Here is a 23,527-nt window from a genome sequence, read left to right as displayed (position 1 = left end):
GTTTAGATTTATCACTAATTGTTCGACGTTGAATACGGGAACAACGCATTTGTGTTACCGGTTCCATTGTGCAGTGAGCGATTTCGTACTAGACATTGTGCATTTGTGAATTTACTCGGCTACCGGCTTGGAACGCCGATTCAGTTGTAGTTGTGAACACTATATGAATACTGGTTCTACATTGTGGTTGTGATAATTGCGTTACATGAAATGAAACAAGTAAATTCGTTGTGCTCGTAATAATTTCGTGAAGGAGCCGCGAATCGGATTAGTAAATGTTAAATGTCGAACGAAACGCCAATGCCGAGGGCTAAAAAAGGTGAACCACGAAAGCTGGAATTACCAGAAAAGGACGAAGAAGAAAATCAAACCCCATCAGTGAGTGCTCAAAAAGTGAAGAAAAAAGCCAAAGAAGAAATGAAAAAAGCAATGGCAGCAATAAAGGTGATGAACAGCCGAATGGATTCCGTGCGAAACAAATTGATGAGAGTGCGATCGAGTTTGGAATCTAGCCAAGACGTTCCAAACCCGAATCTGAAGTGTAAACAGTTCTTACAGCTTCAGCTAAAAACCATCGAGAGTGCCTTTGCGGAATACGCCCAGCTTCATCAGAGAGTTTTTCAAGCGGACGTTGAAGACGAGGTACGAGAGGAGGCTGAGGAAGCATATGTTAGGTTTGAGCAGCAATACGGTGAGTTATTCATCTATATTTCTAAATTGATCGATGATAACATTAAGATGGAGGAAGATGCTGCTCGCACCATCCAGCCGCTACAAAGTATGCAGAATAGGACATCCGAAGTTGCGCTACACCTACCACCGTTGAAGGTTTCGTTACCCACGTTTGATGGGACGTATGAGAATTGGTTCGCCTTTCGATCTATGTTCGAGACGATTATGCAGCGGTACAATTCTGAAGCTCCCGGTATTAAGCTTTACCATCTCCGAAACTCGTTAGTGGGCAAAGCCGCAGGTATTATTGACCAAGAAATCATGAACAATAATGATTACAATGCTGCGTGGAAGATGTTGATTGAGCGATACGAAGACAAAAGGCTCATTATTGATAAACATATTGATACTTATTTCAACCTTCCAAAACTACTGAGCGAAAATGCGTCCGATCTCCGAAATTTTATTGACACATGCACGAAAAATGTTGAAGCTTTAAAGAACCTTGGTCTTCCTGTAGAAGGATTAGGGGAGTGCATGATGATAAATCGCCTTGTTTTCAAATTAGACACCGAAACTCGCAAAGATGTAAGGTATTGGAAAAGATTCAACCTGCAGTGAAGCAAGTACTGAAAAACCAAAAACCAGTACGCAACGTACAAGAAGCGAAGGGAAAGACGAGTACCTTACTTACTGTTACCGATAAGTGTCCGCAATGTTCTAATAATCATGAGCTGTGGAGATGTGATACGTTCAAGAACGTAAACTTATCCGACAAGTACAATACCCTGCGACGCATTGGTGCCTGCTTCAATTGTCTACAGAAAGGGCATAGACTAAGCAACTGCACGTCGAAACATACGTGCAAAAAGTGTCGGAAACCTCATCACACAATTCTCCATCCTGATGATAATGCGAAAGAGTCTGAAAAGTCGTCACCGTCCGCAAAGAAGGCAGAGCAAACGAAAACTCTTGAGCAGTCACCAACGAGCGGTTCGACTGTAGCTACAACAGATGTAGAGCAACAATCTAATTTCTGCGCGCAACCAAAAAACTTGGGAAAGCAGATACTTCTTTCTACAGCAGTCGTTCTTGTCCACGGAAAGGGCGGTCAACAGTATCCCTGTCGAGTACTACTGGACTCTGGGTCGCATACGAGCTTTGTGACCGAGCAGTTCGCGACTGTTTTAGCGCTAAAGAAGCATCCAACAAACGTGCACATCAGCTGTTTGAACGATACTCAGACCAAAGTTCGTCTCAAGATCCATATCCAAGTGACGTCTCGTGTCAACGACTACACGGTTTGCTTGGAACTGCTTGTGGTTCCCAAAATCACGAGAGTTCTGCCAAGTAGTAAGGTGGATATTAGTACCTTGTCTCTCCCAAGCGGAATTGAACTCGCAGATCCAAGATTCCATGTCCCCTACAAGATCAACATGTTGTTGGGAGCAGATGTATTTTTTGATATGCTGATGATAGGTCGACTACAACTACCAAGAAGTGGTGCTTTACTACAAGAAACTCAGTTTGGATGGGTTTTGAGTGGACCAGTTCCGAACGAAGATTCTCGAGTCGTTCATTCCTTCTCCGCTACTGCCTCCGAAGAAAGCGTGGATACATTGGTGAAAAAATTTTGGGAAATTGAGTCGTTCGGCGATATCGAAGGAATAAATTCTACTATTGAAGAAGAATGCGTGCAACATTTCGAAAGAACGCATCAGCGAATGGCAAACGGCAGATATTTGGTGCGTTTACCGTTCAATGATAGGAAGATCCTACTGGGAGATTCGAGGCGCATGGCCGAAAAACGATTTTATGGATTGGAAAAACGTCTGAACGGCGTTCCTGAGCTGAAGCAACAGTATAGTGACTTCCTGCGGGAGTACGAAACACTTGGTCACATGATCGAGAATCCGAAGCCCGATAATTCACAGGGTTTCTATTTACCACACCACTATGTCCTGAAACCCACTAGTTCTACTACAAAGTTACGTGTGGTTTTCGATGGATCAGCAGCGTCAGATACGGGGATTTCAATCAATGAAACCCAATTGATCGGGCCAATTGTACAAAATGATTTGGTCTCGATTCTTCTGAATTTCCGTATCCATAGATTTGTGTTTACAGCCGACATCTCTAAAATGTACCGGCAAGTCGCGGTACACGAAGACGACCGAAGATATCAGAGAATCTTGTGGAGGAAAACCCAGAATGAACCATTGAAAACGTACGACTTGCAAACCGTAACGTACGGCTTAGCTTCATCGCCATTTCTTGCGACGATGTCTCTCCGTCAATTGACTGAAGATGAAGGAGTACAGTATTCATTATCCTCGAAGGCGATCCAGAAATCTTGCTATATGGATGATGCACTCTTTGGAGCTGATGCATTACCGGAAATCATTGAATTGAAGAATCAGACCGTAGCTCTTTTGGCAAAGGGTTGTTTTTGTGTACACAAATTTGCCTCGAATTCCCAAGAACTACTGATGGACATCCCAGAAGTCCAACGAGAACGTGGTATTGAAATCAAGGATACAAGTATCAACACAATTATGAAAACACTGGGTGTGGCGTGGATCCCTGTCAAAGATGAGTTTACAGTAGTGCTCTCTACACATCCAGTCGACAAGTACGCTGTTCAGTTCGGGTTTACATCTCATCCAAGTCAGTCGACAAACAAAACCGCTTACGTTGGGGACAGAAGAAACCAAGTACAGTATTGTGTAGTGAACAATAGACCTCGAAAATGAGTGAACCAAACGAACAGAAGCTACCGTCGGTACGAAAGAATACAATTATTGTTGACTTCAGACAGTGCAAAATTCGACCTTCGATACGAGAACTTGAAGGTTTGCTTAAGGAGCAAATGAATCTTGACATTAAACGTGTGCATTTACTCCAATGCAATAAGACCAATAATGTTGTTTATATCCAGTTCTATAAAGAGTTGGATGCAATTCAATTCGCTAAAGACAATAATAATGTGCACTATGTGGAGCATGAAAATATCAAGTACAACATTCCAGTATATATGGAAGATAGTGCTATAGAAGTGCGTGTGCATGATCTTCCCTCAAGCGTCAACGGTTCTTATATTCGCAAAACTATGTCCCAATACGGAGAGATTCTCTCTATAGAAGATGAAAGGTGGAGGAATTTTTTCCCCGGTATTCTAAATGGCGTACGTTTGTTACGCATGCGCTTGAGGAGGCCTATACCTTCTTATGTGACATTCGGTCAGGATACAAGAATACCGTGCAAATCACTTGTTACCTATGACAATCAGATGGCCACATGTCAATATTGCCAAAAAGCTGTTCACTACGGTAAGCCATGTGATAAACCGGACAAGGAGACAACTATACCAAAGGACAACGGTGCTTCCTTCACATCAACCCCAAGCAACCCCAGTACACCTGTGACAGCAGAGATGGCATTTCACCAGAGAGATACACGCTAGAGTCAGATTTTTGCCACACCGAGGATGAAAAAAACGAAGCACCGCACAAAGCGGAAAGCGCACTTCTTCTCAGTTTCGAATAGACAGCATTTGAGTGTGTGCTTGTGGTTAAAGCAGCTGGCGCGAGTGAAACACATTCTCTTCACATGAATCGCTCACACGCGCTCTCGTCTAAATACACCCAAGTGACCACTGGCGCGTGATAGTGAGCGAACACTTCTGTGAACTTCAATTAATAGAGAGTAGATCTGCCCTTGCTATGAAAAATTTGCAAGGAAAACCGAAAATTTTACGATAAATTGTTTTATTTTGCTGATTTTGCGTGTCCACGCTTCATCTACGCAAACCATACAGCAGAGTGCTCACCGGCGTGTACACCTCTGTGAAAGTATCTGCATCCACCTCAGAGAATTTATTAGCTAATGCTCTAGCACTTTGGTGCGATTCAGTGGAAGAGGTAAAAGGAAATAAACAAACGCACTCATGATGCGTGTACACTTTACACAACAGTGGTGTATAAATGTGAAAGAGAAGAGCTCTCGTTGAAGTTGTCAGTGCGAGGGGAGAAATTTTGCTTGCTCTTCGTCACACAGAGGAGATAGACATCTCTGTGTGACAGTCACCAACAACAGTGAAGCATCCTCTTCAACGAAACCATCCAACGTATCCCCTATAGAACAAAGTACACCAGCTGCAGTTAACAGCTTACCATCCAACCAACCAGCAACTGCAAACAATGTACAACAAAGCGCATCTACAGCAACCAGCAACGAAATCAACAACAATACCACCGATGCGGCAATGGATGACGAGACGAACCACGAACGAAGTGCCCCTCTATCCTCGCAGGAGGAAAATGGAAGCTCCTCTCCCCCTAGAAAAAGGGTGACAACGAGATCCAATACAAAAAAAAATCTTTTATTTAAAAACTCAGCTAAATCGGCCACGTAAAGCTTGTACGCAAATAGGCCTGAATAAAATATCTTTTAAATAAAAAAAAAAGTCTTAAAAAAAAAGTACGCTGTTCACACAAAACGAACAATTTTGAGTCAAATTGCAAAGATATTCGATCCGTTGGGCTTTGTAGGTCCGGCGGTAACTGCTGCTAAATTAATTATGCGTGAGCTGTGGTAATTGAACCTGGAGTGGGATCAAACGGTTCCTGCAGATATGGCGCAGTTGTGGATAGAGTATTACCAACAGTTACAAACTCTAAACAATATCAAAATTCCGTGATGGATTTTGAGCGAAGAAACCAGTGACATCGAGCTCCATGGGTTTGCTGACGCTTCAGAGCTCGCATACGGCGCCTGCATCTATACACGATTGAAACGAACTGACGGTACAGCGGAGATGAAGTTAGTATGCAGCAAGTCAAGAGTGTTACCCAGGAAAACAAAGGAACAGAAGCAAATCACCACACCACGTGCCGAATTATTGGCGGCAGTGCTATTATCACGGTTAACTGTGAAGATACTAGCTGCGTTCGATATACAATTTGGTTGTGTGACTATGTGGAGTGACTCGCAAATTGTCTTGTGCTGGATTCGGAAGTCACCTAGTGAGCTGAAAACGTACGTTAGCAATCGAGTCCGAGAAATTCAAAATACGACTGAGGGATTTCAATGGAAATACATCCCAACGAAGGAGAACCCTGCTGATTGTTTATCGCGTGGAATCGCCCCGAAGAACATGGAGTCTCATTCGCTCTGGTGGACTGGACCAACAATGCTCCGTATTGCAGATCCAATCATTGTTGTGCCGCCTGCACTGGTGGACGAAGATATTCCTGAAGTGAAGAAGACAGTGTTAGTAACAGCGATCACAGAAGCACGGCTACCGCTTTTCGATCGAATTAGCCGCTTTTCAATTATTCTGCGTGCTATGGCATATGTGGTGCGTTTTTGTGATTTTTTGCGTAGTGGTAGGAAGAAACTCACTAAGGGTTTACCTACGACGGATGAGATTTCACTATCTCACGCACTGATCATGCGATTAGTGCAAACTGAAGCATTTGCTACTGAGTTGAAGTTATTGCGAACGAAGAACCCCAATTTGAAAGTTCCCTTCCGGAGCTTGCATCCTTTCATCGATCCAAATGATGCAATTCTGCGAGTCGGAGGCCGTTTGAGGAACGCCCAAGTTCCTTATGAGTACAAGCATCAAGCGTTACTCCCGGATAGACATCCCTTGACAACAACATTGATACGATACTTGCATCAAACCAATCTTCACCCCAGTCAAAGAAGCTTGCTAGCTATAGTAAGACAGCGATATTGGCCTCTACGAGCAAAAAACATCATCAGAAAGGTTATACATCAGTGTATACCATGCTATCGGTTAAAACCAACTACATCTACGCAACTCATGGGAGATCTACCCGACTATCGAGTCCAGCCGTCGTTTCCGTTCACACGCACCGGGCTGGATTTCGCCGGTCCATTCAATATTCGTGGCAACCACAAACTACGAAACGCGCAGATTACGAAAGGTTACATCTGTGTATTTGTGTGCATGGCAACTCGTGCCCTTCATCTGGAAGCGGTTTCAGACTTGACGTCGGAAGCCTTTCTCGGGGCCCTGCAACGGTTTGTCAGTCGTCGAGGTCTGATCGAGAATTTGTACTCCGACAATGCAACCAATTTTGAAGGCGCTAACAATGAACTACGTCATCTAGCTGAACTGTTTCGTGATGAGCAACATTGTCGTGATCTTGATACGTTTTGTACACAGCGAGGTATCAAGTGGTCCTTCATTCCGCCACGAAGCCCACACTTCGGGGGGATTTGGGAAGCGGGTGTCAAATCCGTTAAACGGCACCTCATGCGAATTTTGGCCGAGCATAATCTTTCCTTCGAGCAATTCTCAACAGTGCTTACCCAGATAGAGGCGATTTTAAACTCGCGGCCATTAACACCTACTTCAGACGATCCAAGCGATGTTCGTGCTATCACTCCGGCCCATTTTCTAATCGGTCGGGAGTTTCAAGCGATCCCAGAGCCTTCATATCAGCAAATTCATCCTGGTCGGCTGTCCAAGTGGCAGTTCGTCCAAGATTTAAAGCAAAAATTCTGGAACCTGTGGATGACCCACTATCTTCACGAGCTTCAGCAACGCCAGAAGGATTTCAAAATCACCACGTTCAAGATTGGTGCGTTAGTATTGGTCGTCGACGACAACGTACCTCCTTTGCAATGGATGCTTGCCCGTATCACTGAGTTGATTCCAGGAAGAGACGGCCACACACGTGTGGTTGGTCTGCGTTTACCTAACGGCAAAACAACGACGAGAGCAATCAAGAAGATCTGTTTACTTCCGTTGGATGGTGAAGGAGAAGAACCAGCCATCCCTTCTTGAAATGGTCCATTTCAACGCGCGGGAGAATGTTAGGTTGGCAACTCGATCCACGAAGACGCGACAACCATCAAAGAAATGAAACACCGTGATTCCAGTTCATTCTCATACACATACCATTGTAATCGATCTGAATAAAGTTAGTTATAAGTTTGACTGCTCCGAGAGCACACGCGATTTTTTGATTTTTGTAACGATACAGTCCATTGCATCCGAACAGCACAGATCCCTTATTACAAAACACTGATGAAAATAAAAATTTTGTTCTATTCACACTCTAACTCAGAAACTGGAACGATTACAAATCGAAATGAAAGAAGTATCAAAAATTACCTTGCAAATTAGATTAAAAGAAATCGTTTTATTTTGAAAGACAAACCAAAATGTATTATTTTATTAAATAAAAGCGTTAGCTGAAATAACTAAATTTAAGGTCATTTATTTCAACTGAAAAGTTTGTAATTTTGAAGCGCTAAAATTATGACCTTATCTGAATTGACAGGAACGTTAGTTAAATGTTTGTTGTTTTTATCAAAATATCGATTGAAACTATCTAGTCCACTGAGAAAATTATTTATCATGTTTTGTAGTTTCAAGCAGCAATATTTGTATCAAACCCGATTATCTGTTATGACTATTCCAATGAAAAAAGGTGGGTGGGTAATGTCAGAGACATAACTGGATGTCGTGAATACGAAAAAACTGATACGCTCCCATCACTTTTCCGAATATCAGTTAGTTGATTGATTGTATGAATTGTGCAAGATTTCCTCTTTTTCACTAATAGAGTTTGAAGCGATGTACCTACATTAAAATACAGATTAGTTACATTAAACAGCTACTATTCTACAACTATATATTCCAAACTTGAAACAATTCTTTTATAATTTGCTAATATAGCAGGCTAGGTACGACAAATTTGTAGTTTAGTTTTATTGATGCTACAAAGTTCGAAGATATCTGATTCTTCTCGAAATTTCAGTACGAGACAATTGCAATGGGCTGGTCTGAAATGTATCGACGATCTTCGGTATGCAAGAGTCATTCTAATAATAATAATGATAGTAATAATAATATTAATAATAATAATATTAATATTAATAATAATAATAATAATAATAATAATAATAATAATAATAATAATAATAATATTAATAATAAAACAGATTAACCTGTTTATATGGCAACCCTGTTTCGCATGGCATATTTTTACATGGCCCCATACTAGTATAAAAATGTGTTCAACATTCGCTTTCGCATTGCCGTTCGTAATTGAATGTGTTAGTGACGGTACAAATCTGCTTTTCTACCTGTTTCGGTGCCATCGTTCTGACGGTGTCTCGTACATACAGAGTAGCTGCTTTAACTCAAATGACGCTATTTCTCACATCACATTTCAATTTATACTGGTAGCGGTGTACGGACCTCCCCTTCGCAGAACGGGAAACAGTGAGACGATATAAAAGAGAGAGTTAGTAGAGCGGCAGTCAGTAATACTGAATTGGCTGCCTAACGGTTAACAGCTTCTTGTGGAATTTTCACGCGGAAACACGCACACAGGAGGAACAATTAAGGGCAAGGCAAAGTCCCGCTCGAACCGTGCTGGTCTGCAGTTCCCAGTTGGCAAAATCCGTCGTCTGCTCCGGAAGGGAAACTACGCAGAGCGTGTCGGTGCCGGTGCACCGGTCTATCTGGCGGCAGTGATGGAGTACTTGGCTGCCGAAGTGTTGGAATTGGCCGGTAATGCAGCCCGCGACAACAAGAAAACGAAAATCATCCCTCGCCATCTGCAGCTGTCCATCCGTAACGACGAGGAGTTGAAAACCCCGTCCTTTTCAGGACGACCACATAACTGTGATAAAGAAATATTTAGGATTGCTTTAAATTTAGCCAGTTCTGATACGCCTGGAAAGTAGAATGCGCAAATCAAGTGAAAACATTTGTTCTAATAATTTGTATAAAGTATACTAGTATAAAGATGTTTCTAAATCAAAATTTTCTGTTTCGTATTGCGAGACAGCGTTACTGTCCTGCCGTAATTGAATGTGTTAGATATCATGATCAAAAAGCGCCCCATACTAAAGAATGCAACTCTTTCGCACGGCATATTTGTGTACTAGTATAAAGATGTATTCAACATCATCACTTCCACTTTCGCATTGCCGTTCGTAATTGAATGTGTTAGTGACGGTGCAAATTAATTTAACTTCTCGTGTGTGCCTTGTTTCGGCAACAGTTGCTCGGAAAATGGTAGGAAAGCGATAAAATTCAACTAATTCTTTATGATTATTTTTAGCACTTAAAAGTGCTATTTGAATTTGCTGGAATTTTCGGCTGCCTTTCATCCGATTCTCGCTGTCATCGTGCTGACACTCGTGCTTTAACTTAACTGCCGCTATTTTTCACATCACCTTTGTTAGAATTCCTTTCCTGTACGCAGAACGGGAAACAGTGAGACGACAGGTCCACGATGTTGCTCTCGTGTGTCTTGTTTCGGGAACAGATGCTCAGCAAATGGTAGGAAAAATGAAGCACTCAACTTTTATATGGATGCTCTTGTATAGATGCAGACATCTCGCGTTCTGATTGGCTGGTGCTGTCATGGGTTAAATCAAACAGGTTTTTCAATAGTGTACTATTGAAAAACTTCAATATTGTTGTAATACACGTTCAAGTTGAAGATTTTCGATTCTATTGGTAGTTAGATTATATAAATCCTTCTACAGATCACTGAGCTATGAGCTTCCAAAATACGAGAAAGGCAAACGCGCCATATGAATTATCCTCTTTGACACTCGTTTGTACCAAACATTTAAGAAAAGTTTAATTTTGAACTATTTAAGATTATGTCACACAACTGAAAATTTTATCATTAAATTGTGATCATATTTCCGATGGCATGTTGCAAGAATTATGTTGATTCATTAGATACAACAGAAGATATTCACGATCAAAAACTTATCACTCTCTCAGAGGGTAAATTTTGAAAAGGCGCCCCATAGTAAAGTAAGTCGTATTCACGACAAAACCCTTTTTAATCCACCTAGTGGTGTAATGATGCCTTTCTCATATCATTTATATTTTCAAAAACATCACTAGAAGATTCTGTCAAGATGTCAATTTAACACTCCTAATACCATGTTATGTCAATTTAACACTCCTAATACCAAGCCTAAAAAAGTTACGCGAAGCACCAAGCCTCAAAAAGAGTTGGAACGGTAACTTTGAGCTACTATGGTAGTTGTTACTTGAACAATTTCGATTTTACACCCTCGAATTTTGTGAAGTGTGTAGATTATTTTAAGTATATTAAACTAATGAAAATCTGTTTTTCCAGTTCCAAGTTTTTTTTCAAGCCTAAAATGTGCCCTATCTGCATTTATGCGACTCCGGTATCGCGAATCGGATATTGAGAACTTCAACTTTACCGAGTCATAACTTTGTTTTTAGTCAACCGATCTTCAAAATTTGTTCACCATTGGAAAGTTACTACTTCCAGAAATAAAATGCACTAAAAGAAACGAAAAATAGGGTTGTCTACCCAAAGCTATAAAGAAAACTGTAGATAGATGACCTAAGAAAAGGTGAGACTTTTTATAATGATCGTAAATATCTCGAAAATCAAAGCGATGACCTATATATTTTTACATATCATTCGATTGCTTGTGATACCAGCTACAATTTTCGCTCAACTACCATTCCTGCACAATCAAAAGAAAACATTAAAAAATCGATAAATTGATAAATATATCTGAATTTTTCTGACATGTTTGTGTATAACTCAAAAAAATAAGCGATGACATTTTTTTGATTCGAAATATTGGAATCATTACCAGAAACCATGTGTTGTTTATCAAAATTCTATATCCGTTCAAAGAATCTCAAGAAATTTGTTACAAATACAGAGAATTTCTATTATTGGAAAATTTTGGAAAACAAAATCAAATTAAAACTTTTAAATTGTATGACATAAATTTTTTTATTATTTTAGTTAGAAATTTATTATGAACAAAATTTACAAAAAAAAACTGAAACTTGGATTTCACTGAAAATTTTAAAAATTTTAGTAAATAACCTAAAACTCTAAAAATAGTTATATTTTTGTACTGGACAAACGATCTAAACAATTTTTATGCACAATCCAAACGCAATTGATAACTACTAAAATTCTGATTTTGTTTTAAAATTTCCGAGTTAAATTGCATTGCACAGTGGTCCGGATCCACCATTTTTGGGGGGACAAAAACATTTGTGGCTTAACCTTATACTTTAGAGCTATGATGTCTTCTAAACAAATGATCAGTGAAGATAAGCCAAATGTCGATGTACATGGTATTAGGGTGGCTCTTATTATTAAGGTGATCCAAAACTTATTTTCCGGATGTATTGAGATAGAGGACTGCATTCTTCGGCAAAATTGTAGATAAACTTATATCGAGCAGCTTTGCTGAGGACCCATAGTTACGGTTTTAGGGTTACAGCTATTTTTGAAGAGCAACTTAGGGTGTTCCTCACAAAATCAGATTTTTTGCTCTAGCATTTATATTTTTCTCTTTTCGTATCGGTATCTTTGAACATCTTTTGGAGTTTGTTAAAACCAATTTTTTAATGACTGGCGTATTCAGGTAGCGTTTTCTGAACCTAAGTTAAGAGCAAAACTAGTTCAAAAACAGGTTATTTTTAAACTGCTATATCTAACATTGTGGCAAACGAAAAAAAAACCGTTTCTTGTATTTGACAGAAAATATTTTCGAGCATGTTTATAAAAAAAGGCGGAGGAGATATTTTTTAAAATTTTTTTAAATTATGTTCAAACATTGGGTTTTTTCATTGAAAAATATTCATATCATGTAAGTCATTTATTAGCTGTATATGGAAAAAAGGTATTTTTGTCTTCTAAAGTGTCAAATTAATTCAAGTGCATATTCGGGAAGAAATCGTTCTGCATTCTTCGGGGGAACATGCTACTTGAGCCAATTAGTTCTGATAACATAGATGCAGGGTTTCATTCAGTAAAAAGCATTCAAACGAAGAGGTTGTTTTTTCGAGACGAAGACAACTGTAAGCTGCAAATAGATTGGTTGGTTGGTGCTAATCGCAAAGGCTGCTGCAAAGCCAATATTCCGGGCGATTCCAGTTTCATAAGTACCTGAAATAGTGGAACTCACTTCACTGAGAAAAATGGCTTAACCGATTTGAGAACTGTTTCATTTTGTAGGTTACACTAGTTCATGCACTAGCTTTCATGTTTTTCAAAAATCAAACAAAACTGTTTGAAGAAAACATTTTTTATATAAGTTTCAGTTTTTTTGTAAATTTTGTTTATAGTGAATTTCTAACTAAAATAATAAAAAATATATGTCATAAAATTCCAAAGTTTTGATTTGTTTTTTTTTTTTGCAAAATTTTCCCAATAATAGAAATTCTCTGTATTTGTACCAAATTTCTCAAGATTCTTTGAACGGATATATAATTTTGATCATCAACACATTGTTTCTGGTAATGATTCCAATATTTTGAATCAAAAAAATGTACATGTCGTCGCTTTAATTTTTGAGTTATGTACAAACATGGGAAAAAAATGAAAGATTCATATATATTTATAAATTCATGGATTGTTTAATGTTTTCTTTTGATTGTGCAGGAATGGTAGTTGAGCGAAAATTGTAGCTGGTATCACTAGCAATCGAATGATGTGTAAAAATATATAGGTCATTACTTTGAATTTCGAGATATTTACGATCATTGTGAAAAGTCTCATCTTTTCTTAGGTCATCTATCTAGAGTTTTCATTACAACTTTGGGTAGACAACCCTATTTTTCGTTTTTTCAGTGCATTTTATTTCTGAAAGTATTACCTTTCCAATGGTGAACAAATTTTGAAGATCGGTTGACTAAAAACAAAGTTATGACTCGGTAAAGTTGAAGTATTCAATATTTTCTATGCGACGAGTATGCCAAAGGAAAGAAAATTGGAAAACAGATAGGGCATATTGGGCGCGTGAAAAAAACTTGGAACGGGAAAAATCAAATTTTCATTGGTTTTCCTTTAGCAATCGTCTGCTACAAAGTTTTGGAATCAATCTACGAACTTCACAAAAATCGAGGGTGTAAAATTTATTGATATTCGTTGAATAACAGCTGAGCTATGACAGCTCAAAGTTACCGTTCCAACTATTTTTAGGCTTGGTATTTGGAGTGTTAATTTACCGCCAAGAGTTCACAAAGTATTGGTTCATGGTTCAGATGACATTGATAACGCTTTAATATCCATTGGTGAATTATCTGAAAAGGCCACTGAAACAAATAACAAGAATATTAAAGATTTTAGACAAGACTACACTAAAAAAATTCAAGAACAGCAACAAACACAGATTTACTTCAGACTACTACTGAACTCAGATCCTTTAGTAACCGATATTATAAAAATTCCTCCCCAGAAAATATAATCTCTTCCAGAGTCAGTAAAGTCTCTCCTTTATGTATAAATTTCAATTAAGTATCATTATCAAGAAAATAATCTTTTTCAGTGATATAAATGTGTAACAACTTACAGACCATTAGTTTTTGTCAATCAAATCAAAAGAAAAAATGCACATTTTTTCGAACTTTTTTTTCAGTCAAACTGACAAATGTCCCTAATAGTAAAAATAGTGAAAGCTTGCGAAAATCAAAGATATTTGATAATGCTTAACATAACATAAACCATTATCTTCAGTGGAAAAGGTTATTTATTGACAAAATCTATTCATGACCGCCCATCCATAGGGCATAAATCGCCCTAAATTCAAAAAAATCGCGAAAATCGTGAAATACGCGAAAACCGCGAAATTCAAAACAACCCTGGATTTATGATTACAGATCAACATGCGTCAAGGGTGTTTCTTTCTTTCTTTCAAACAGCCCATTAGCTACATTGTTGCTCAATCATCTCGATGCTCGGGATTCGTGACGAGGATAGCACTTTACTGATATTTACTTCCTAAAGACCATATACTAGTGACTCGTTCGTCCTACTTTACCTTTACCGGCTTTAACCCAATTATGGTCGTTCATCAGGTCATGGAGCTCATATAGTATTCTACAATCGATACAGCGTAAATACGCTCGTTTTGTTCTCCGTCGACTGCCTTGGAATAATCCACATCAACTGCCGAGCTATGAAAGTTGCGGATTTGCTGATTGGTCTTCACACACATTTTAGCGTAATAAATGATCACACAACATGGACAAAAAATTATCAATTTAGCAAATAAAATATCTATGAACTAATACAGGCAAATTACTTATTACTTAAGAAAGGATATTCGGACGAAAAAAAATAAATATATTTCTACTCTTGAAATGTGATATTATTTATGTTCGAATCAAGCAGTTTTCAATAACACCATTGCTTTGCATTATTATTTCCAATAACACAATTGTTTTGCATTCCTATCAGAACTTGAAAAACATCCTGCACTGGCTCTTTGCAAGACAAAATTGTCATCACCAAGACTTTCGGTGATCACCACAAATTTACACTAAGTTCAAACATGTCGAAACGCACAATTTTTTGATGCACGCATTTTATTTGATAATTTATTCAATACATTTGAATCTCTTTATAGAATAACTATTATTTCAGGGAAAAAAAGTTAATAGTACTTTGTCATATATCATCCGAACATTGCATTACCGATACTTGATATCTGAGTTCTTATTATCGAGACCACTCAATGCCACTGTCACAATTACTGATCTTCATTTCGTACGCCAGAAATTGAACCAAACTAAACTGAACAAAATAAACTGATAACTTTTTCATGTGTTTCTTTCACTTCATCGATAACAGGTGAAAAAAATTGTAGCATCCCACTGCTGTTTGTGAAAATGCGCCTTCTAATACAAGGTAACATTTGTAAAACCAATTTCAAAATCAGAATTTTAACAACAAATGCTACATTCTATTCTCAGCGCTATGTACATCCCATCAGCCGGACTGTGCTAGCATACTAGAAAGCACGGATTCCGAACTGGAGGCGACCTCGATCCCACTTTAGACACATTCCTCGAGAGGGCGAAATCCATATAATGAAGTTCACATTTGATATCACAACAAAAAGCACTGAATATTTGAAAATGTCAAGAAGTCATACCCGCACAAACCACACTTCAAACATGGTTAATCTTTAACTGCAACTACAAACAGTCACTATACAGATTCTAAGCCCTTATACCAGCAAAATGCACTGTTTTTCTAGTACACCGATAAATGAGGGGCCAAATAGATACGAAACACAAAAAAAACTTTCAATATTCATTCAACTTGAGGAAGAAACACAACAAAAGCACAAAACACAAGACTACTAAACTCAGCACACAACTGGCACCACCAATTTAGGAAAGAGAAATTTAAAAGCACTCGATACCATACTGGATTCGATTGTGCATCGAAATAGTTTGCACCGCACAAATGTAGCAAACTTTCTGATTATGCGAAATTTTCCATGAAATCGCCATTAGGATGGTCACTTTCTCACCAATCTCCCACGTTTTTTTTCTGATAAAAACATACACTTAACTTGTAAATCAATGCCATTGCGGTCATAATTGTATTAGGTGGGAAACTTGTCACAATTGAAGACCAAAACTGAACATTGGCTAGAACTCCGGATTTATACATATCCGTATCACTCCTACTAAACAATGAACTTCAGTATTGTATAACATCATATTGATCCATTTTCAGTGGATGAACACTCAGCACAAATTTCCTAACTTTTGTGTATTTTTTTCAATTATTTCACAAAACTGTTAATTATGTTACTTGATACAATTCTATATACTTTTAGTGTAAGCATGTATTATTCGATTATTTAGTTATCAAGTGCTTAAGATGAACTACTGCTAAACACCAGTGTTACAACAAGAAGTAGCAAAAGTCTCACATGTTTTTCGTTTAAAATCATTGTCATCTTCATTTTAATCTATGCTGCCACTTTCGAACATTTTAAATGCATACGTCAATTTTTACAATCACTTTCATCGTTATTGTTGGAAATGGGAACTTGAGAAAGAACACCTTCCCCTCTGGTCCTAAAACATTATTGAATGCATAAAATCGCAGAGAAAAGCCTACGACAAAGAATTTAATGTAATAATTATACATTCAGCAAACTCAGTGGGAAAGGGAAGATGACTCTCTCACCCTAGTGGTGATGAATTACAAATCAGTTTAGCATATTTCTTACTAATGAAAATTACAATATACCGCTAGCTGTTACACTTCCACTAATCACTCGCTGCAGACAATTGTCGGTGCGCTCCGGTTCGGTGTCTGTCTGTGCGCACATCACGTCTATCTGTATCTGTTGCTGTTTCTTTCTTATTTTTTTTTTCATCCGAACATCCACAAGCACTTGCCACTCCACTTCACCGCGCTGACTGGCACTTCAATACACAAAATTCTCTGCCGCACTTCAATATTATCATCATCATCATTATCATCACCACTCGGACGTTCCGGATTCAATTTCGCGTTTTTATGCTTTCCATCGAATCAGCGGCGCAAATGGAGCAACCGGAAGCTCGACATGTTCTGTTTGTTTGATCTTTTTATTTCTTCTGCGAGATTCTATTGAGCACTGATGGAAGGGAAGCAATCATGATTGCAGGTCATTTGTATCCAATGGGTTTTTAACTATGAATGTTTGGAACTGGTGTTCAGTTGCGTGTCTGTTATGAATAGCTTGATCTAAAACAAAGTAAATATATACCTGGAATTATTGAAACCCGTTAGTTGCATTTTATTTCGAGCGAAATGAGCTATCTAGTCTTGTTCAACAAATCTAGCATTCTACTGATTGCGTGAGTGTTCGCGAAATAAGCCTAAAAACACTACTAAATGTGTGATTCTTTCAAACGTGTATATTTAATCAACAGGCTTTATATTAATAAGATCCACAACATATTCATGCAAAATATCTGGACTGCTGTTTGAAGCATTAACTTTTAGAAACATTAGATATTCCATACCTAAGATAGCGTGTTTAGTAAAACATATGTTGGCAGAATGCTATTATTTGTCCTACTTTCCATTTGCCATCAAATTTACTGTGTATTATTAAATGGCCGTTTAAGATAACTCATTCGGAATAATGGTTGTTTGGCTCAAAAGTCAGAACAAAATAAATACTCATTCAAAATAAGAATTAGAATAACGTCATTCATTTCAGCTCCATTAGTCATCTAATATACGAAAACCATTAGTTAGAGTGAGATGTTGTCTCTGTTAGATTGACTCCGAGAGTAAGATGAAATTAGAAACATTCGCTACGAATTTTCGCATCACCATACCAGTATCATTGAACAATTTGCGAACTACTTTTTCTGCGGTATTGCTTCTTAGAACCGATGCAAAGATATTGTACACTGAAGTCTTTTTTTATGCGAATTTACGTACCGCATAAAAAAACAGCATAACTCTGAAAATTCGCATAAAAAAACGCTTAACTCTGAAAATTCGCATAAAAAAAAACGTATAACTCTGAAAATTCGCATAAAAAAAACGTATAACTCTGAAACTTCGCATAAAAAAAGTCGCGTAAAAAAACTGCATAAAAAAGACCGCATAAAAAAAGATCTCAGTGTATTCGATTTGATCACAATTTATTGATTGAAAGTCAAATAATCGGTAAATTTACATGGTGACGTTATTAATGAGATGACTATTGGTACATTAGCCCTAGATGTATTTCAATCTACTGTTATTATTATTATTCGATCTTCTCAAAACTAGTTACTATTGTTTAGTTCGGTTTAAATTCTTAGGTTAAAATTTCCGAATGGAAAATTTTCATATCGCGAGGACAAGGTGAACTGGAAGGCTTTGTGGCAGTCCAAGTCGACCAATAACCAATCGGAAGCGACGGTCGCTTGCATACAAACCTCGTTTGCTCAGAGTTACTGGAAAGCAGAACAAATTAGCTCAAGTGGCATGTTCTCTATTTTGTTGTAGATTTTTGCACAGTTTACTCAAAGCTAAGCAAAGTCCGAAAAGGCGATAGGAATATCAGCAACACACGAGTCAGAACGATGTGTCAAAACTATATAAGTAAATTTTTTATTGGTGGCCGGCTAACTGATAAGTACCTAAATTTATCCCTAATGACTTTTATGCCAATTAGAGAATTAAGTTGCCATAAATTCATAGATATAGATTATATGAAAAGCTAAGCATTCTATTGAAACAGTAAAATAATTTGAGATAATTTTCTAATTGAAATGTTTATGTTTGACAAACCAGCTATTTACTAATATAATTTGCATTATTTATTCTAATTCCAGAACTTTGGGCCTGCTCGAACTTTTTGAAGTAGGTTTTCAAAATAATTCAATGTTCAAGTTTAAACACTACATTTTTTTTATGCGGTTTTTTATGCAAGTTTTTAAAGTTATAGTTTTAATGCAAATTTTCTAAGTTATGCGGTTTTGCTCATGCAAGTTTTCGAACCTGTGCGTTGTCGACTCTATGAGACTTTTTGAGCTTGCCGAAACCGAAATTTGCATGTTGAACGTTCATTTAGCCTCGCTTTTGACCGTTTGGAGCCGAGTGGAACAAAACCGATTTTTTTACCCCGGTTGTATTAAAAATGCATGAAACGTAGAGATTGCGTGTAAATCTCAAAATGGCAAAACTTTGCTGGAAAATTTATTTCAATATTTTTTGCTTTTCAAGATACAATCAGATCTCGACGTTTCATGAATTTTTTTCTAATGCGAAATTCCGAAGTTACGCGTTTTTAGTGATATTTTTATGTACTACTTTCCACCGCATAAAAAAGACAAGAGTGTAGTATAAAATTTAGGAACACACTAGCTTTTCAATACTTTTCAGGGTGAACCAAATTAATCATAAAGAGAAAAATACATATCAACTGTTAACAGTTGCAATATAATTATACCTACAGGAACAACAAGATTACGCCCAAGCAAGATGTAGAGAAAATTTCCAAAACTAATTATAACACGTTTCCTTACATTTATAAATTCATGAATATTGTATATGAGAATAGTTTTCTTTTCAAATGTATTTCTGAAAATCCCGCAATAAATTTAAACACTGTTCTAATTAAACCTTTGTGCAATTTCATTAGACGATTTTTAAGACAAAATCATAGTAAATTTGTATGAAATTCGCTGTATTTCTTGCCTGAGTTTAACTATCACAGATATAAAGAAGGTACACCAATAAACACACATGTATAAGAATAAATTACATCAACACCACCAGACTCCATATCGAACATGCATATAATTAAAGGATAACTTTACCTTATCCACTAGTGTTGTCCTCCATGGTCACTCAGGCGGTTCCACCTCGAACCACCACGATGACTAGATGATCTTCCTTAAGTCCCTCCTCCGTCAAATTGTGACAAGTGCGTTTCAACAGCTCTGTTGAGAAATCACACGGAGGGAAGGAGTACAACACACCGGTGGCTTCCGTTTCCTTGTTCAATAGGGATATTACTCCTGCTGCCTCCTTTTGCTTCAAATAGGAAACCAAATTGCGCAAGGGACGAGTCTGGACGCTAGTATCATCGGACGATGCTACAGAAGAAGTGGACCCCGGCAGACCCAGGAATATTGCGTGCGAAGATGATGTCGAGATCCTTTTTTGTACATCCTCCAGCTTGGGTTGATCGAGACGGAGACGCTGAGTGATTCGAAGGTGGTGTTTGCCTTCTTCGTCTTTCATTAAACTTTCAACAATTTCATTGTCTCCGTCTGTGAGATGGAATTTTGCAGGGAACAGAGAGCTTTTCAAAATAAGAGCTCCTTGCCAAACAGTAGTCGATTTTCGTGCGACTTCCGGGAGAGTTCTTGCGTTGGACAACATTCCAGTTCTGCGAGAAGAAGAGTCTGAATCTGAATCTACAGGACTGCGACGACGAGGTGAACGTGAACGAGATCTATCAATACCAGGTTCCCGAGATCCTGAACGCCGACGTGCCTCATAATCTACATCGCCTGCAGGACGACGCCATTCATCCCCTTCACCGTGGTGATGATGATGAGGAGGACCATCTCTATGATGAAACCCGCCACGGAAGCCGCCGCGACCTCGGAATCCGCCACGACCACGGAATGGTCGTCCACCATATCCTCCATAACTAGGTGTGTCGTCGTAAGATGGGGCTCCTTCAACGAAGTCAAATTCTGGACCACGTCGATATTCACCACCTTCTTCAAATCCCCCACGTTTTGGAAAAGGAGGTGTGGTACCATTATCAGCAAAATCAATACGAATTCGACGGTCAGGCGCTCCGAGTGGAAATCCTCGCATTTCTTTTACAGCTGCGGTGGCAGCATCGATCGAATCATATAAAAGAAAAGCCTGAGTGTCGCCCTTACTGTATTCAATTTTTTTGATAGCCCCAAACCGATCAAACTCTCGTTCTAACTGTGTAACCGAAGTCCACGCACCAAGCCCTCCGACCCAAATTCTAGTAGTCGGAGTAGCTTTGCCGTACCCAATCTTACACTGAAATTTTCCAATATACTGACCGGATAGCTCAACTTTCGCGCGATGAGCCATGTCCAAGGTTTGATAACGCACAAAAGCAAAGGCATTTCCCGTTCCTGGCGGAGGCCGCTTAATGTCAATGTCTTCCACAATACCATATTTTCCAAAGATACGGCGCAGCTCATCATCGGATATATTTATTTCCAAATTCCCAGCAAATAGAGTTCTGGTAGCTAAAGGATCATCTTCCGGCTGAATATGGTGCAGATAGTTCGGAAACTTGTCTTTCTTATGGTCTGGTTTTTCAAAAGGTACTCGTGGTCTTGGCATATATGGACGAGGCATGTAATGGTGATGCGGTGGCCCTGGATGCATATGAGGAGGTCCATGGTGATGCATTGGAGGTCCTCGTGGCATATATTCATGATGCATCGGAGGACGGAAATCTGGATGATGCATACGACCTGGTGGAGGACCATATCCTTCGTACGGGTGATGTTCTGGACGTCTTCGCTCAGGAGGGGGTACTCCAGGGGAACGCGCGTAATAATGACGCTCATATTCCTGCGGCGAAGAAGAACGTGGTCTGCGATATGATTCGGCCTTCGCCGATTCATATACTGGTTCAACCAGAGCTACTTTATCGTACAAGACGATCCGAGATTTGGCATGTTTCGCGTCCCGGGCATCTTCCGACGTACGGAAGCAAACATACGCTACACGTTCGTCTAAATCATGCGAAATGCGAATGCTAAAGTCTCCAAATTTCTTGTACTCGCGATATAATGTTTCTTTTATAACCTCGTCCGATGCTTTCGGATGGAGCGCACTTACACATAGTACCTTATAAGAATAACGTTCACTTGCACTTTCACGTGCACTACGAGAATACTCCTCCCGATGAGGAGATGCATAGCGAGCGCTTGCTACACGGGGGCTTGGTGATCTTGCTACACGTCGTCGCATTCTATCTGGGGTAATACGTTCGTCTGAGCTACCTTCGTAACGTCCAATGCTTCCGCGCCTCTTTGATCTTGGTGGAGAATCACGCGAGACACTACGTTTCATGTTACGTATCTTCACAGTAATACGATCTCTGTCGCCTGACCGGATGCTACTCATTAGCCGTCCTCATCAAAACTGGCCAACTCCAGCGTGGTCTGTGTGTATTCTCAAAACAGATGTGGGAATCTAGAGAAAAAAAAACGCTATAATTTAGTACTTTTTTATCAACAGAATAATCATCAATAATAAACAAAGTGAAAACCCAAAATCTACAAAAATCAAATAAATACATTGTACTATGAAACGAATCGATACTACGACGTTACTATCAATAACATTATCAAAACGCACAAAACAATCGTTTACTATTTTTAAATGTTACAATAAATCTTTTCGGTATTTTCACTAGTGCTACAACGGTATGCAGATGAGGCGAAATTTCGTTCACTAATGTCGTTTTCGTTTTTAAATTCCACTACACCGGTGTAGCGAAAGATGCACTGAAACCGTTCGTTTTTACCAATTGCACTACACCAGTGCTACACTTTTTCTGCACCGATGCCACTGGTGTAGCACTCATCAAAAGTTTGGTGTAGCTCTGTGCAATGGAATCGTTTATTGTAGACAATGGTTACTGTTTATGTTTTCGTCATTTTTGTTCGTTTATTCATGCCTCAGTGTAGCACTGCACCGGTGTGGTGCAAATTAGAAACGAAAACGCCATAACTTACAAAAAACCGTAGGCGTACAACACACAAGAGTGAACTACTTTAACAACTCTAGTGTTCATCCATAATTAAATGGCATAAATTCATGAAGAGATCCCAATTCACGAACTACACTGAGGTGATAATCGTTGAACAAAATGGCGTCGATTCTTAAAATCATGAAAAATCAAATAATGCATATCCAAATCATTGTTAACCACACAAAACGGCCATGGTCATATCACAAAATCACAACGTATTCACTGAAGATCAAATTGTATATTAAAACTACATGGATTCGATAATATTTCTTAAACGAGGCGTACATATTAAGAAACCCATTTTCACTAGTTTAACCTATTTAACACAATGTAAAGAGAAACTGTACCTTAATAATTTAGTTTCACTTACCTAGAAAAGTAATTTGTAACAAAATTGATCACTTCCCTAATTTTCACAGAAAACTACCCAGACGCTCCGAAAATAGCCTTCGCCTAGCAAGGAAACTGAAATACGAATGACGTTACAAGCCAGAAAATCTTGCTGTACGAACACCACTACTCACATTGATCGATGATCTGACAAACGTTAGTCTACCTCTGCGAAATCCAGCTCAACGTTCGACAGATGTCGCTTCAAAGTTTATTCTTCGTGGGCTACCGGCTATTCAACAATGACAACAAGATGAACCAAAGCGAAATTGAAAAAATATTGAGTGCCACACTAGCAGCGTTGCCAGGTTACCAGATTTGTCTGCCAAATGCCACATATTTTTCGCCTCGTCAGACACTCAAACTAACCAGATCTTTTGCCAGA

At 38.6% G+C, this 23,527-nt stretch overlaps 2 protein-coding genes across 3 annotated transcripts; one reads left to right on the top strand and one right to left on the bottom strand.

The window, feature by feature from the left end:
- The first annotated feature begins 282 nt into the window (after positions 1-282).
- On the top strand, positions 283-7,492 carry LOC131434106 (uncharacterized). The gene is made up of 3 exons (XM_058600751.1): positions 283-973; positions 1,291-3,213; positions 5,388-7,492. The coding sequence occupies exons 1-3, from the start codon at positions 283-285 to the stop codon at positions 7,490-7,492; spliced, it is 4,719 nt and encodes a 1,572-aa protein (XP_058456734.1).
- Positions 7,493-14,864: 7,372 nt separating this feature from the next.
- LOC131435223 (RNA-binding protein spenito) lies at positions 14,865-23,217 on the bottom strand. Of its 2 annotated transcripts, none has more exons than XM_058602886.1 (3): positions 23,123-23,217; positions 19,805-22,190; positions 14,865-17,247 (listed from the first exon to the last, which is right to left on the bottom strand). In XM_058602886.1, the coding sequence occupies exon 2, from the start codon at positions 22,119-22,121 to the stop codon at positions 19,836-19,838; it is 2,286 nt and encodes a 761-aa protein (XP_058458869.1). In that variant the 5' UTR covers positions 22,122-22,190; positions 23,123-23,217; the 3' UTR covers positions 14,865-17,247; positions 19,805-19,835. The 2 variants fall into 2 exon arrangements, with proteins under 2 accessions (XP_058458869.1, XP_058458870.1); XM_058602887.1 differs by having other exon boundaries at positions 14,865-17,225.
- Between the last annotated feature and the right edge of the window lie 310 nt (positions 23,218-23,527).

The sequence above is a fragment of the Malaya genurostris genome, chromosome 3 (assembly GCF_030247185.1).
Source record: "Malaya genurostris strain Urasoe2022 chromosome 3, Malgen_1.1, whole genome shotgun sequence".
Lineage (NCBI taxonomy): Eukaryota > Metazoa > Arthropoda > Insecta > Diptera > Culicidae > Malaya > Malaya genurostris.
Note: the sequence above shows the minus strand (reverse complement) of the source record. Positions and strands in the feature narration are given on the sequence as shown.

Coding starts and splice junctions, on each gene's coding strand:
- LOC131434106 (XM_058600751.1), top strand. CDS start 283: ATGTCGAACGAAACGCCAATGCCGAGGGCTAAAAAAGGTGAACCACGA. Junction 974..1,290: donor GTTAGTGGGCAAAGCCGCAG/GTATTATTGACC, acceptor TTCAACCTGCAG/TGAAGCAAGTACTGAAAAAC. Junction 3,214..5,387: donor TATTGAAATCAAGGATACAA/GTATCAACACAA, acceptor TTTTGAGCGAAG/AAACCAGTGACATCGAGCTC.
- LOC131435223 (XM_058602886.1), bottom strand. CDS start 22,121: ATGAGTAGCATCCGGTCAGGCGACAGAGATCGTATTACTGTGAAGATA.